Source organism: Lacerta agilis, chromosome 10 (assembly GCF_009819535.1).
Source record: "Lacerta agilis isolate rLacAgi1 chromosome 10, rLacAgi1.pri, whole genome shotgun sequence".
NCBI lineage: Eukaryota > Metazoa > Chordata > Lepidosauria > Squamata > Lacertidae > Lacerta > Lacerta agilis.
The window spans coordinates 5520818-5536828 of NC_046321.1; the positions used below are offsets into that span (position 1 = coordinate 5520818).

The window sequence follows — 16011 nt, forward strand, 5'->3', positions numbered from 1 at the left end:
ATAAATGTACAGAACTTTACCCAGATAATCTGCAAAGATCACAAGCCAGCAGCAAACACATATTTTTCTTCATCTAGCTTCATATAAACACCAGCCGTCACCAAAATACCTTTGCTGCTATGCTCCTGCTTCTGGGAAAAGGTTGCCTTTCTTACATTAATAAGTCTTTCCAGAATTAATCATTGTACATTAGAACCAGCTGGAGTGTTTTGAGTGATAATGAAACCTGTAACAAGCCATCTTCAGACGTCTTTGCCAAACAATAAGGGAATTAAAATTTCAATTTAAATGCAGAGGTTGGAAACACGCTTCAGTGGCAAAATTACTTCAATTAATGTGAGTGGAATACAAAGAACAGACTGCAGAAATGTGATGCAGCAACCAGAAATTATGCCATTAATGCGCTTGCATCAAGCCCACACAATGACTGCAAAGGTCTAATTTAGACTGCACATATCACCGAGCTACAGGCAACAATATTTATCAGCAATCCCAATTCAACACATGAGATATCAGTGTCTTTGTTGGATCACTTTAGGCTTTTGATAAGCCAACAGCTGTTTACCTTGAGGACGAAGGACAAGAAACACTATGCATTCCTGACAGTTTAATAATTATTTTATACACTACTCAGATCATACAATGAAAGAGAATGGAACTACCCAACAGCTAGAGCACAATTACTGCATCTTTCTGATGTGGAGACAGAGGCAGGCTAAAGAAGGCTGACGCCAAGGAGCTCCACTCTAGAGGCATTTAACACACTGATACAGCAAAAATTACCGGTATCTGTGCTATCAGAAAGAAGGGGTTGCAAGCCTACACTGCTGAGTCAGTAGAGAGCAAGTGCATTTCCACAAATCAGAGAAGGGTTCAATTTGAAGTCAGTCCACAATAGCACCAAGAGATAAACCAATCTGAAGTCTGCCTCACTTTTCATAGAATCATAGAACTGTGGAATTGGAACCACAAGGGCCATCTAGTCCAACCCCTGCAATTCAGGTGTCTTTTGCCCAACGTGGAATTCGAACCCACGGCCCTGAGATTAAGAGCCTCATGCTCTACTGACTGAACTATTTATTTTTTTAATTTCATAAAATTTATTCACTACCTGATTATAAAAAAGCCTTGATGGAATTTACCAAAAGATAAAACAATAAACTTTTGGGGGGGGGGAGGAATCACAACCACACTGTAAAACATACAAAAGTCAACATGCTAAAAATTACCTCAACTTTCTAAGCATCTGGGTAGGCTTGTCTAAACAAGAATGTTTTCAGCAGATGCCAGAAAGAGTATAGTGAAGAAGCCTGCTTGATCTGAATAGGCAGGGAGTTCCAAAGTGTAACTAAACAATTGAGTTCTTACAAATGCTGTTATTATGTGGCACATGTAGCAGTGCCAATTATGCAGATCAAAGTAGCCAAGTGGGCACATGTGGGGGTAAGGCGATATATAGCTACGAAATGCATAATAGTTAATGACTGTGGACTAAGACCAGGACTTGAACGTGGAAGATCTGCATTGCACCTAAGCAGTATCACAACATCTTCATAGCTTCATAGTTGAAGGGAAACAGCAACATTTGAAAAGGAACTTTGGAAATTAAAAGTGTTATTTAATAATGAGTAAACTGAAGATGTCAGTTGTTGACTGGTCACAAGTATCACACTGCAACACCCAGGGCCATCTTACATATTACACAGGTTTGCCATCAAGGGTACCTTCAACAAAGACTTCAGTCAGTCATTTTTGGTGGTCAGTGTACTATGATGAAACGTCTAAAAATCTGTGTCAGTTGCAGCCACATATTACATTATTAGCTGCATATTTTTTAAAGTATTTCCAATATGAAATGGATGGAGTGACCATCAAAACTGTTTTTTTAAAGGAGAACCCAAAATTAAGTAATTTATCTGATGCTTCCCGATATGTCAAAAGCTGACAGTGCTATGGCTGCTCTCTATCAGGAGACTGGGAGTTCTTCAGCCATAATTTTGAACAGACATGTGCAACTTAAATTCACATAACAACAGTGATAGATGATCTTTAATAAGGCACTGACACATATGGGATAAGCAGAGGTTTAATTCTTTGAGCATCATATTCTTTCGAATGCTTTGAAACCAAAATTAGGAGGACAGGGTAAGTTAATTTAGTAGAGGAAGGGAGCATCACGCAAGGTGAAAGCGGGAGATGTGAACACAGAAGAGCAAATTGAGTAAAGAGGGGAGCAAAAAATTGTGGTGCACTCAAATTACTACTTTCCCTTTTCACAAGGATACCTGCAGCACTGAGGAACTGGATCATCAATAAAAGGCTTACTTCTCAATGTACCATGGAAAGCACCAGATTTCTGATCAACCACAACAATCTAGTTTTCTACAATAACACTAGACTTCTTCCATACTCATTAAGGATATCACTGAGGGAACATAATTACAGAAAGCCTGTTGCCTAAATATATCCTGAGTTAAAGGCAAATACTGTTCAAATGAGGATCTTGGGACAAACAAGGAAAGCAACAGGAGAGAGTGCAGGGACAATGCAGATGTGATCATTACAACTGCAGAAGAAGAGTCATTCTGAAATTACAATTATGGCAAAGTGAGAGGTAACAAAATGGAAGAGTCTGTAATAGTCTATTAGAGTGACGCCTGGAATACGGACACAAGTGAGACAGAATTTTTTAAAGCAGAAACAGCAGCCAAGGGCTGAGAAGGCATGAATCAAGGTTAAGGACACAGGGTCAAAGTCAGCAGAGCTTTCAAAGCAACCAAAGAGGTTAATAGACTGAAGATAAAAAAAGGAGTGAGTGACAGAAGAGGGTAAAAGAGACAGGCAGAGAGAACAATACAGTAGGTGTGTAAATGGCAGATCTAATTACTCAGACCCAGATAGCAAATCTAGCAGACACTTATCGGACAGCTGTCTGTCAAGCACCAGCTATCACCTCTTACCAGCATATCCGTGGCCGTGAGGTAGTGCTTGCTAGCCATGCACTGCTGCAGCTTCTGGGGCACTTGCTTGATGTTCTCAATCTCATCCAGCAAATTCAAGACGTGCTTGTGCTCAATGCCTTCAATCCACAACTTGCGCAGCTCATCCCGCTTGCAGTGCAGAAGCATCTTGCAGGAAAGCAAATTCTCCTTGACCTGGAAAAAATACACCACAGCAGCTCAAGTTAATCAACAAACTTCTGGTTAGAGCCAGCCTACCTGTGGGTTAAACCACAGAGTCTAGGACTTGCCAATCAGAAGGTCGGCGGTTCGAATCCCTGCGACGGGGTGAGCTCCTGTTGTTCGGTCCCAGCTCCTGCCCACCTAGCAGTTCGAAAGCACATCAAAGTGCAAGTAGATAAATAGGGACCGCTCTGGCGGGAAGGTAAACGGTGTTTCTGTGCGCTGCTCTGGTTCGCCAGAAAGCGGCTTTGTCATGCTGGCCACATGACCCAGAAGCTGTCTGCGGACAAACACCACCTCCCTTGGCCTATAGAGCGAGATGAGCGCCGCAACCCCAGAGTCGGACACGACTGGACCTAATGGTCAGGGGTCCCTTTACCTTTACCTTTACCCATGTCAAATCACAGTACTAACATATATGTTAACAGAGATTTTGGTTCTACGGTCCAGCCCTTTTATAGCCCTAAAGTAACCACCAAGTGCACAAGGGGGAGGTATGAGCATGCTTGGGGGAACCCCAAAGTTTGCAAAGGTACAAAAAGGTATTGGTGGGCCCTCAAGCAGGGGGGAGACCCTCCAAAACATCCCTGTAACTGAACATGCCCATTGGTCATGGAATACTGACTGAGTTTGTGGTCCACGCTATAGAAAACCAAGAGAGAGGGTGAATGAAATGTAATATCCTGGAAAGAGTTCAAGCTAGCTGTGAGTACTCCACATTACAACATGATTTTTCAGGCCCCACATGTAAAGTATATGAAGGCCATCAAGGTTGACTTGCCACTACAAATTAGAATTATCTATGCATCAGCCTCCACACTCCAGACCACGATATGCTGCAACCTAGACTAACAGGAAAACACACACACACACACACCTGATACTTTTTTCAAATCTATAGCCTGCCATTCCAAGAAGGTTCAGGGTAGGTAGCAACGGGTTAAAAACTGCCAGTGATTATGGATTAGGTGAGAAAGGTGAAACCAATGGTTGGCTTAGCTGCCCTTACGTCAGAGAGATGGGGCAGCCTTTGGTTGTCATTGTCCAAGTTCCTCCAGTCCTAGACAGGCAGAACAGGCAAAGTCTAGATGGAATGGAGAGTTGAAGCAGCAGGAGGATAGGAAAACAGAAGCTCAGAGTGACCTGAGAAGGCAGTAGACCAAGGACCAAGGAAGTTTTAAGAAATGAAGGGTAGGAATTTAGCTAGATAGTTCTTCAGAAAAATGGAGGTAGCTTCCATTCTGAAAAACAAAGTTACTTTCTAAAATGAGGTCAGAGGAAGGCTTCGAAGAAAACAGAATAAGAAAAGAGTAGAGATGCAGAAGTGATGAACTACACATCAATTTCTAGCCTGAGTCTGCAAGCTTCTGGTCATAACTGAATTACAAAAACCTGAATGAAACAGTTTAAAAAAAACTTATGCTTTAGCAAATTTGCATTGGAAGGATTTAAAACACACATAAACACCAGACATCTCTCTGCAAATTCCTGCTCTCCAAACACAGATGCAGACAACTGACTTCTGGAAGCAGCAGCTATACACTGGTATATCCCCAACATGGTACAAACACTTTTTCTTACAAACAGCAGTGAACAGCAAAGACGGTTGGTTGTGCATGTGCTGCTTAAGAGAGTTCTTATAAATTAATTAAGTAGCAGCAACACAATGTACACAGCTCACTAAGAATTAGTACTAAGCCCAGCAAGCAATGGAATTGATTTCCCTAACTTTTGCTGGATTATGGCCAATTCTTTCTAACTCAGAAACTTCAGTTCTCCCCCTTCTGGTCTTGCATAGAATGCAGATCCCCTCCTCTAACAGGTGGCTGACAGGCAAGCAACACCTCCCGAGTGGGGTTGTTATCAGTAGGCGGGAAATGAAACAGGTTGAAGCACAAATGGAGACATGTCTATGCACAAAAATGTGTTTTAAGGGAATCTGATCTTGTACACCTCCACACTGCTGCTGCTGCTGCTGCGAAAGCCTGCAAAATGTAGCTTGCTTTCTGTGGGAAAGGCCAACAATAAAAACAAAAGGCCAGAGCTTTCTCTTGCATTGGCCAGGATCCAGAGAACTACACTACTTTCAGAGAACTACTATACAGTACTAGTTTTATACCCACAAGAGGTGAGCCATATCACATGGCCAGCTGCTTTTAACACTGCAGGAACATGCAAAGCCAGATTGTTGCTAGCCAGAGGACTCTGTTATCTAAAGCGCACTTGGGGCTGGGAGAGTCACATATTCCACTCAACATTCCTGAAGAAGAAGAAGAAGAACAAGAAGAAGAAGAAGAGTTTGGATTTGATATCCCGCTTTATCACTACCCTAGGGAGTCTCAAAGCGGCTAACATTCTCCTTTCCCTTCCTCCCCCACAACAAACACTCTGTGAGGTGAGTGGGGCTGAGAGACTTCAGAGAAGTGTGACTAGCCCAAGGTCACCCAGCAGCTGCATGTGGAGGAGCGTAGTAGTTATTTGGATTCCAGCTACTGGATTTTACAGCAAGGGTGAGTAATCTCCCACTAGATGTTGTAGGACTCCAATTCCCATCAACCTCTGCTAACATGGCCAATGGTCAGGGGTGATGGGTCTTGTGATCCAGCAACATCCAGAGGACCACAGGTTCCCTACCCCTGGATGCTACTATAGCACCAATCATACAAGCCCCATATATGTAACAGAATGCTAAAATCCAAATGCCCACACAATACTAACACATAAAGGGAAAATAGGTCCAGAGATCAACCTTAGAGCTGCTGAGTAAGTTCTCTTCTAATCTGGCTTCAAAGTTTCGCACCTTAGCCTATGCATAGCTCTCAAGACTCAGGTGCCAATTCCACAACTGCAATGAATGTTTTTAGTGGTGTGCAAACTGTGGCTACATTTATGGGAAGAAAGTTTAAACCAGTGGGGGCCAACCTTTTGGTAAGTGTGGAAGGATATCAAGTGGACTAGGAAAAAGCAGCCACCATTGTTCTCTTAACAAATGTGTGTGGAGTAGGAAAGAGTTTGTGGCTGTGAGATTTTGGAGAAAATGTTTTCTTTTAAATTGCTTGATATTCTTCTTGAGAGAGCTATGCCCCAGTAGCCCAGTCTCCACTGAGTGTTGTGCTATTTGCATCCTTGTTGCTAGTAAGAGAAAATTCTGAATAGGAACACAAGCTTTCTCAGATGTTGCCCTTGATGATCTGAGGGATCGTGTCCCTAAGCAAAAAAATGCTGAGTTCTGTTCAAAAGAAAGCCAGGTGTTATAATAATTGCAAAGTAAAGTACAACAATATTTTGAACAATTTAACCAGTGCTTTTAAAAAAATGTTTAGGGGTACTCTCATTTTCTTACTCATATTGAAATACTTCCCCTCAATGAGGCCAAACTTAGATTCACAAAATGTTTAGGGGTATGTGTACACCTGCATCCCCTCAGAAAAAAGCATTGAATTTAACCAGTTCACAGATCATTCCCCCCCCCCCACGCTGGTTCTAAAACTTAAGACGCTAGACTAGAGAATGCTTTGAACAAAGAATCAACCTTTAGCACTTAGAAACATGGTTTGAAACTCTATCTCTCATACACACAATTACTAACCTACCTCTCAAGGCTGATGAGTAAATTAATAATGTAAGAAAAGATTAATAAGCCTCAATGACCTTTGGGTGATAAAGCAGTGTACAATTCTAAGAAAATTCAAAAGGAAAGAAAAAGTTGTATCAGAGTTGTTTTCAATCCCAAACCAATCGCTCCAAGGACAAAGGCAGACAAAATAAAGTCTGAATCAAGTATGTATTATGATGGAAGAAGTCTCTCCAGGTCTATAAAATCTGTCACCTTATATCTGCGAGGGCAAGACAGGGGACACAAAAACGGTAAGACTGCTAATTTAACAGGGCAATCAGGAAGAAAAAAGAGAGAGGAAAAGAAATCAGACCTAGTATGCTGACTGTCACTTTCCAAGAGGTTAAAGGAAAGCTCTTTCAATACATGTTGACTGAATCTAATCAGGAACAGTAAATACCAAAAGGCCCTTCATCCTCTGTGGTTATTTTAAGGTGGTATCTCAAGGTCACTACGCCTATACATTTGGTTTTGACCTGTGCAGAGCTTAATTGTATTGAGTAAGCCTGGACTATGGTTTATTTCAAATTTCGTGTAATTGATCTCTGCCTTCACAGAGAGCTGAGCTTTGTACATAAATCCCTGAAATGAACTCCTACCCTTGGAAGGGATCAGGCTAGCCTCACTCCTCTTTGAAAATACTAAATGAATTTGAAAGTTCAAAGGGGTTGCCATTCACAGTCTCCAGAGGAGTGATGCCCTTCTCTTCACAGACTGCCAGTTTGAAAGGAGCCCTCCTCTCTGCCTGGGAAGCAGGACATTCCATTATATGCATAATATGCTCAGCCCAGCCTTTACCTACTCAGGTACTCTACCATGCATGCCTATGCTTCCAGACAGGGTTCACTCCATTCTGCACACCTGTGTATACCCATCCATCTGCTTTCTGCAACGTTTATTGATTTTCCGCAGGAATCACAAGCAGCTGCAGAATCTCACAATCCTATTCCTTGTTCACAGAAACCGATGCACATATATGTAAATGCAGACACCCTTAGCTTCCAGAAAGGAGTGAAGAAATATTGCCATCACTATTTAGCAAGGTTGTATCACATTTCTATTCACAAGCCCTAATGAGGCTGAAGAAGTAATTCTACAATTCTAGAAGCCACCACCATGTTGTTAAACAGCTGGATGATGATGTGCCTGAGCTGAAAAGTCAGGCCTCCTGAACTATTTGGGCAAACAGCATTTCTGTGCACTCTGGTTTCTGTCACGGTGTTCCACTGCGCCAGAAGCAGTTTAGTCATGCTGGCCACATGACCTGGAAAGCTGTCTGTGGACAAACACTGGCTCCCTCAGCCTGAAAGTGAGATGAGCGCCGCAACCCTATAGTTGTCTTTGACTGGACTTAACTGTCCGGGGTCCTTTACCTTTTTTACCTTAAACACATACTCACACAAGTGTATCTGAAGTGTATCTGAAGAAGTGTGCATGCACACAAAAGCTTATACCAAGAACAAACTTAGTTGGTCTCTACTGGACAACGAGCTTAATGAGAGATCTTTCCGAAACAATGCTAACTGTGCTCTTTTAAAATTATTGTTAGGCAATAAAACCAAAAGTTTAAAGATGGAAGACATGTTCTTGCACACCAAGTGTCAGGGCTGGTCGATTCCTCTTCACATTACCACACAAACGTCTCTTGGTCTTTATAATTTTTATTAAGAATTCACAAACAGTATTTATAAATAGTTCTTAACTTCAACTATCACTCCACAGAGTCATTCAGTTCAGATACCTTCTGAGCTCTGCTTCTCCCCTGACCAGCAACTCTCAAAAGGCTTTCCCCGCTCTTTTTCTAACCTCCTCGTGAGGACTGGCTTGTACCTCCCCTCCCCCGAGTTGGAGTCATAACTTAACCCTTGCCTCTGTGAACATTCTAACTCTACTCTGACACCAAGGTATGGTTCCCTCCCTCTAATGAATCCCAAAGCTCAACCAAGGACACAAAAAGTAATACTGAAATGGGCAACTTCCAACCTATGTGCGGACTCTTTCCCACACTACTGAGTAACCACAGTCCACCTGACAACTCTTAAACCAACGTAAGCACCGCTCACTGGTCTATAGGAAGCACTATTTTAGAAAATGCTGCCCGATTTTTACACATGCCTGTGATGTGCAGATCGGTTCCATGTTGATGTTTTCAGTATAATTCTTAACCATTAAATTCAAATGAATTATGAAACAATAACCAAGCTAAAATTTCTTCAGACACCATCAAAGTATTTCAAGCAGCTAGCAAGAAAAGAGGAAGTTCAAATTCCTTATTCAGTGATTATCCACTGGAGAGGCTCTGCACAGAAATAATATTTGCATGGTGAGGAGGGCCTTCCCTATCATAGCACCTACTTTATGGAATTCACTCCAAGGAAAGTCGGCCCTAACTAGTTTCTGTTGCCAAGTAAAAAAAAAAGTTCAAGAAGCCTTTTCTGCTCCCTAAAGGCTGTTGTTGGGGTTTCTATTCAAGGACTGGACCTGCTATTGACTCTAGAGCTGAGTTTTAGTTTGGTTTTCTGAGTGTAAATTTTCACACTGCGACAAAACGTTCCTCGAGTGGGTGGAAGAAATTCCTGCTCTCTGGCTTCTCCTCCACCACCAGCCCACACCCACAAAAGCCAAGAGTCAGGATCAAGGGGCAATACAGGGAGCAGAACCAGTAGAACAGGGAAGGGACGAGGAACAAAGAGTAAGATCAAAACACAAGATATTATCACTCAAGCAAAGCACCACTGAGACAATAACCAGTCTTATACTCCTTTCCACCCAGGAAGAGCCAATGTCCAGCCTGGGCACAGTCAGTCCTAGATAAGCAGTAGTTTGCCACATGAAGCAATGTTCAGCAGCTCCTGATGCTTTATTGCAGTGCTGGAAAAAAGAATCCATCTAGGAGGCCAGATCCTGAGCTTCTTCCTGTTGGCACCCTTGACAAGTGGGAAAAGCTGCCTACATGTCAATCACCTGATTCACCATGACATTACCAAAAGAATTGGGAGAATACTCTTAAGTGTGCTTGCTATTCTTCCTTTGCAGGTGCAGTTTCTTATGAGTTCAAGCCATGGCTGAAAAGGAAATGTGCTGTTGCTTCCGTTAATTAAATTTAAACACCACCTTTCATTTGAAGATCACATCACTGTTTACAATATAAAAACACAAGCCAGGGATGTACAGGAAGAATCAGGAGTACATTTAAGAGCATGCCCTCAATTCTTCTTCTGTTTACCCATGGTTTAAACTTTCCAGCACCTGACAACTTATAACATCAGACCCAGGAAAGGTAGGCCTGGTCAGTCTGGTGGGTGAACCTAGGGCTTTACAAGCCTATTTAAGCAAGCAGACCAAAGCATTGGGACTCACCCCTGAAATGAATAGGGAATGGTGTTGATTTCACTATGGTTAATGGAGTGCTTCATGATTTTTGTAGTGCATATAACTCTGGTTAATTGTAAAAACAGAACAGCAGGTAAATAAGTAAGTAAATTAAATCCAGGCTTGCACTGTGTGGGAAAAACCAAATGCATATTGCGGAAATGAAGCATTTTCTCTTTTGCACTGCACAGCCCTTCACCTGCTTAATCTTGTTGCGCGAGTTGGTGATGCGCTCCGTGATGCTCTGGTAGGTGCGGATGGCAGTAGTAAGCTCAGTGTAGTGCTGAACAATCAGCTCATCCAAATCATGATCACACTTCTCGTATGCTTCTTCCAGGCGACCCTTCTCATTTTCCCTGTCCTCAACATCATCACTGGTGGACAGAGTCCTAAAAAAAGAAGAAAAGAAATAGAAGAAATGGCTTCATAACACAGAAGGCCTCCATCCTGGAAAGCTGCCACTACTTTATTGTTCCTTATAATTCAATGAATATTATTTTCAGATCTCAGAACTGCACGCAGACGACCTGTCACTAGCATCGCACACTGCATAAGCCAGAGGTCCTTTAAAATCCTCATTAGCTATTGTATGAAAGGACTAATGAGGTCAGCACTCATCGGATCTGAAAAGACCTCCCACCATCATCACCTGTGTGTATCTTATTATAATTTATGTATTCATTCTTATCCTACTCTGTCTCATGATTTCAGGGTTTTATTAGCCCTATTATGTGAAATGGAAGGCTCAATATCCAGCAAAGAGTTCATATTGTACAACAGATAATAATCAGATCCTGGGAAAACAAAGGGGAGAACAAAGGAAAGCCTGAATCTGTACCCTACATTCAACCATGCAGAAAGACTTTCACTCTGGAGCAAGTGGGGCTGATCAGACAAATTTAGGGGCCTTTAAGAAAAGATACATTCTCTTGCCATGCGGAAATATATTGCAAACGCTAAGAGCCCACACATGCCTGCTCCTCCCTAACAGTCTCATTGCTACTATACAGGATAGTTACAAACCATTAAAGACTGTCCCTATCAGTTTAATTATTAGGCATGAACTTTCAAAACAAATAAGAGTTTCTGAGTAGAAAAAATGAACATAGGCAGCATATTTATTTTGTCACAAGACTAGACAGCAGAAGGTTTTTGCTGCCTACATGGTACTGACCGTATGTAACAACATACGAAGAGTCGGACACAACTGAATGACTGAACAACAACTGTACAAAGTGCCTAAGTGACTCTTGTACTGGTTGTTTTTTCCCCCCAAAATTGACTCTCGTTACTTTAAAACCTCTATAATGATTTTTCCCCTCCCCAAAGTTCACTATGATCCTGAACTCTTGGAACTAGCAGTGGCAGCAGGTCTCAACTATTCCAAACAGCTAGAATTTTATCCCACTATTTTTAATAGAATGTCAGAACAGTCCTGGCTCTCACCTTTCTGACTTGCCAATAGCCCATGTGTGGAAGCAAAAGTGTTTGTCTATTTCCTTTTCAAGGTCTGCTCAGATAGTTTTGAGCAATAGGTCAAGTGTTTTGAAAGGAAAATCACTGAAGGTCAACATAGCTCTCTACTCTTGTACAATTTGCCTTTCAATTCTGAATTTGTTGAAACAACTGAAACTATGCCCACCTAAGACTAGGGACTCAGCTATACAGCTGCAAATAAAACATTTTAAATGTGTTGTAAAGTACAATATACAAATGTGACACTAGATGGCGAAACTGAGCTATGGCAAATTCAATATATTTTTCAAAACATTTTTTAAAAAGCATTTTCACAACATTTTTTATATGTGTGTAGATTTCACCTCTGACACAGTGAAGAAGCACAGGAGAAAGCGAGAATGAATTACAGTGAAATAATAAGTCCTTTTTTTGGAAGTAACAGTACCTGCAGAAGAATAAATGGAAATAGGCCTATAATAATTATATGGTTGAGAAAACAAGAAGGAAATTATTTCTCAAGTGTGCCCAAAAGCTTTCAGTACAGACACTGGGAAGAAGAACAGTGGGAGCAGAATGCAAGACCTTCTTAATAATAAGTCCCAAATCAGAAATACTCAAGTGCACAAGCCTCTCTTCCAAAGTGATGGCTTTGGACCTATCACATTCATAAGAAAGCAATTGTCAGGGAACTGTCAGAGACCAGCGGGGTGGTGCAGGGGCTGTCAATGACACAGAGCCCCAGCACCGTGAGGAGAGCAGGGCAGCATCCTGCGGGAATGAAAGGCAGGAGGGAAGCCTGGAGGGGAGAGGGCTGGGGGATGTTCCAGAGCCCAGACACTCACCCAGCCAGACTAGCAAGGAGGGAGCAAGGACGTTTCCGTCGCACCACTTATGTAGAGGGGTGAAATGCAAGGAGGGAAGAAGGAGACTGGGGGTGCACAAGTTCCTTTGCTGGGGGGCGCTCCAGAAAAGCGCCACTTCCGGAATCTGAGAGTGACTAAGATGGACATGAACCTTTGAGCTCTGCACTGTAAATACTTGCACAATAAACCTGTAAACGGACAGACCAGAGTCCAGCATGTTTACTCATGAGAAACCACTACAGAAACCTCACAGCACTGATCAGAGAACTTAGAACATTAACAATAACCAGAAAATAACAAACACTTAATAACTACTTGGGAAACATGGAGGGCACAAGGAGAAGGGGACGACAGAGGATGAGATGGTTGGACAGTGTCCTCGAAGCTACTAACATGAGTTTGGCCAAACTACGAGAGGCAGTGAAGGATAGGCGTGCCTGGCGTGCTCTGGTCCATGGGGTCACGAAGAGTCGGACACGACTGAATGACTGAACAACAACAACAACAACTACTTAACTCATGACACTAAATGCTGACCAAATGAAAGGAGGACACTCATATCTGGATAATCATCTTTTGTGTCTTAGCAAGACTTAAAACGGAAGTAAAAAGCTGTGAAACAAGTGTCAATAACATTCAGCTACTGTAGGTGCCTATTTTTTTACACAGGGAGGACACTTTCAAACAGGTTCCTGACTCTTAAGCAATATTTCATAGTAGCATATGTTATAAAGGAAGAGGAAGCCTTCAATATATGTAGGAGCTGAAAGGCCTCCAGTCATTATTCTGTAGAACAGTCACCAAAAGAATACAATGAAAACACATGTTTTCCTCTTTTCTTTGGCAGGAGGAAGTTGTGAGTCAGAAGCCTCTGGTCTCCTGATAAGTGTCATCAGCATCCTGCATCTCCTCATTTGCACCATTAATATATAGACCAGGCAGAGGGCTTTTCTCAGCCTGAGAGCCACACAATAAGCTTCTGGGGAAAGACTTGGATCAGGCAGAGGTAACAACTGCATTGTTGCAGCCTCTTTTCTTGAACTGAGAAGTGTGCAGTTTGAGCAATGGGACTCAAGCCCAGTTCTTCTCTCCATAGAATCCTTTAAACCAGGGGTCAGCAAACTTTTTCAGCAGGGGGGCGGTCCACTGTCCCTCAGACCTTGTGGGGGGCCGGACTATATTTTTTTAAAAAAAATATGAATGAATTCCTATGCCCCACAAATAACCCAGAGATGCATTTTAAATAAAAGCACACATTCTACTCACGTAAAAACACCAGGCAGGCCCACAAATAACCCAGAGATGCATTTTAAATAAAAGGACACATTCTACTAAAAAAACACGCTGATTCCCAGACCATCCGCAGGCCGGATTTAGAAGGCGATTGGGTCGCATCTGACCCCGGGGCCTTAGTTTGGGGACCCCTGCTTTAAACTGTAAGGAAGGGAATCCCCCCACCCCACCCCACAGTAAAAAGGACTACATGGGAGGAGGAAATGGCTTATGCGGGGCATGCATCTTCCAGGGCCCATTTCCACCAATGCTCCCATTAAACTATGAACCTTTTTCACAAGACTCTATTTTTATTAGTCCAAAATATTTTGTTCCATATTAATAGTTATCCTTCTCCTCATTGATAAAAATCCTCCCTCAATCTAGCTGGGAACTATTATTATTATTATTATGACAAAAGTTTTTCTTCACATTCAGACTGTTACCATGCTCTTTTCAGTCAGAGCCTAGCAAAAAGCCTCCGAAAAAGTCACCAGGTGTGCCTGAGCAGATCCAAACATTATGTTCCTTCAGAGCAAGGCAAGAGATACTTAATATTCTCAGGACTCTACATACATTCCTGCTGAGATTGCAGAAAAGTAAATGAAGGGAATCTGAACACTCACTGTGGTCCCATTAAAATGTTTGTTGGAGCAAAGTCAACATAATGTTTGCAAAGGAGGTGGGGAGGAGAAATGAAGTGTTTGCCCTAGCCAAAAAAAACAAAACAAAAAACTTTTCTGCTTTCAAACTTATGAAAACACTACTGCAAACAGAAGGCAGGATAATAAATACATAAATATTAAAAAGCTGGTGTATATTTCAACTTGATCTGCTGGCAACCACACAACTCAGAAAATAATAAGCTATACTGCATTAATTACCTAGATAAAGGGTGAGCAGCCTTCAGGCTTGTGGGATCTGGGGGGGGGGGTACTAGAACCCGCAAAAAAACTCACCAGCAAGTGGTTCAGAGGTGGCACCATTCTCTTAGAATTAAGCCCAGGAATTTGCTTTCAGTATCAGAACTAAGCTGACAGTCCTGTCACACAAAAATCCACTCTTGGTTTTTCATCCAAACCTTCATGATCCCTCCAGTCCATGGGGCACATTCCCTGACACCTGCAGCGTCCTGTCTCCCACCCACCCACACTGCTGAAATTAGGCTTGAAAGATACCTATTGTTGTTTTCTCAAGCCCAACTGCAGCATGGGTGGAGAACAGTACCGGTAATTTCAGGGGTTGCAACCCTTTCTTTACAACAGTGATTCCCCTGTTAGGTAATTGCTGATGGGCAGGGAATGAGTGCGCAAGGGTGCAGAGCATGCACAATGTCCACAACAGCTTCTCCAGTTTGCAAACCTGCCCACAGGCCCAGAAAGGCCATGCTAGGGGATGCCAACTCAATTTAGAAAGAGAGGGAGGGCTTTTTGTTTAAAAAAAAAAAGAGGGGGTTACTATTCTTAAACAACAGTAAGTCAAAAATCTTGAAGATCTACTACAAATCACTCAAAAATCTATCTTATGATAACTAGCAACCCCATTGTTCTAGCAATTGTCACTTTTTCAAAACCAGCAGCACCGCATTTTCCAAAAGGCCTCATCTCCTGCAGCTCCTCTGAGAGGTTAACTGTGTGTTGTTCATATTAAATCTGCCCCTCTCGGACTAGATCTGGCCACAAAGACAAAACAACATTGACCATGCAATGCCATCCAAAGCAGGATAGTATCTTGAAACTGTATGCACTGGAACTTATATTTCAGAAACACATTTATTTGCCACCCTTCAGTTTTAAAACTACCTCTGGCATGTACCGGTACATACTGAAGTCAAGTCATGTACAATGCCCTGCTAGTAAAGGTAAAGGTAAAGGTACCCCTGACCGTTAGGTCCAGTCGTGGAGAACTCTGGGGGTGCGGCGCTCATCTCGCTCTATAGGCTGAAGGAGCCGGTGTTTGTCCACAGACAGTGTCCGGGTCATGTGGCCAGCATGACTAAGCCACTTCTGGCGAACCAGAGCAGCGCACAGAAATACCGTTTACCTTCCCACCGGAGCGGTACCTATTTATCTACATGCACTTCGATGTGCTTTCGAACTGCTAGGTGGGCAGGAGCTGGGACCGAACAACAGGAGCTCACACTGTCGTGGGGATTCGAATAGCCGATCGGCAAGCCCTAGGCTCAGTGGTTTAGACCACAGCGCCACCCGCGTTCCAATGCCCTGCTAGTACATTATCTAAATCTAGG

The 16011-nt window shown here is 42.5% G+C and overlaps 1 protein-coding gene across 1 annotated transcript in view; it reads right to left on the reverse strand.

Moving 5' to 3' along the window:
• The window catches only part of EXOC4 (exocyst complex component 4), a 360306-nt gene that overhangs the window by 327971 nt on the left and 16324 nt on the right, over nucleotides 1–16011 (reverse strand). The window contains 2 exon segments of the mRNA XM_033162287.1: nucleotides 2961–3155; nucleotides 10370–10559. Coding sequence (XP_033018178.1) covers nucleotides 2961–3155; nucleotides 10370–10559 — 385 coding nt within the window.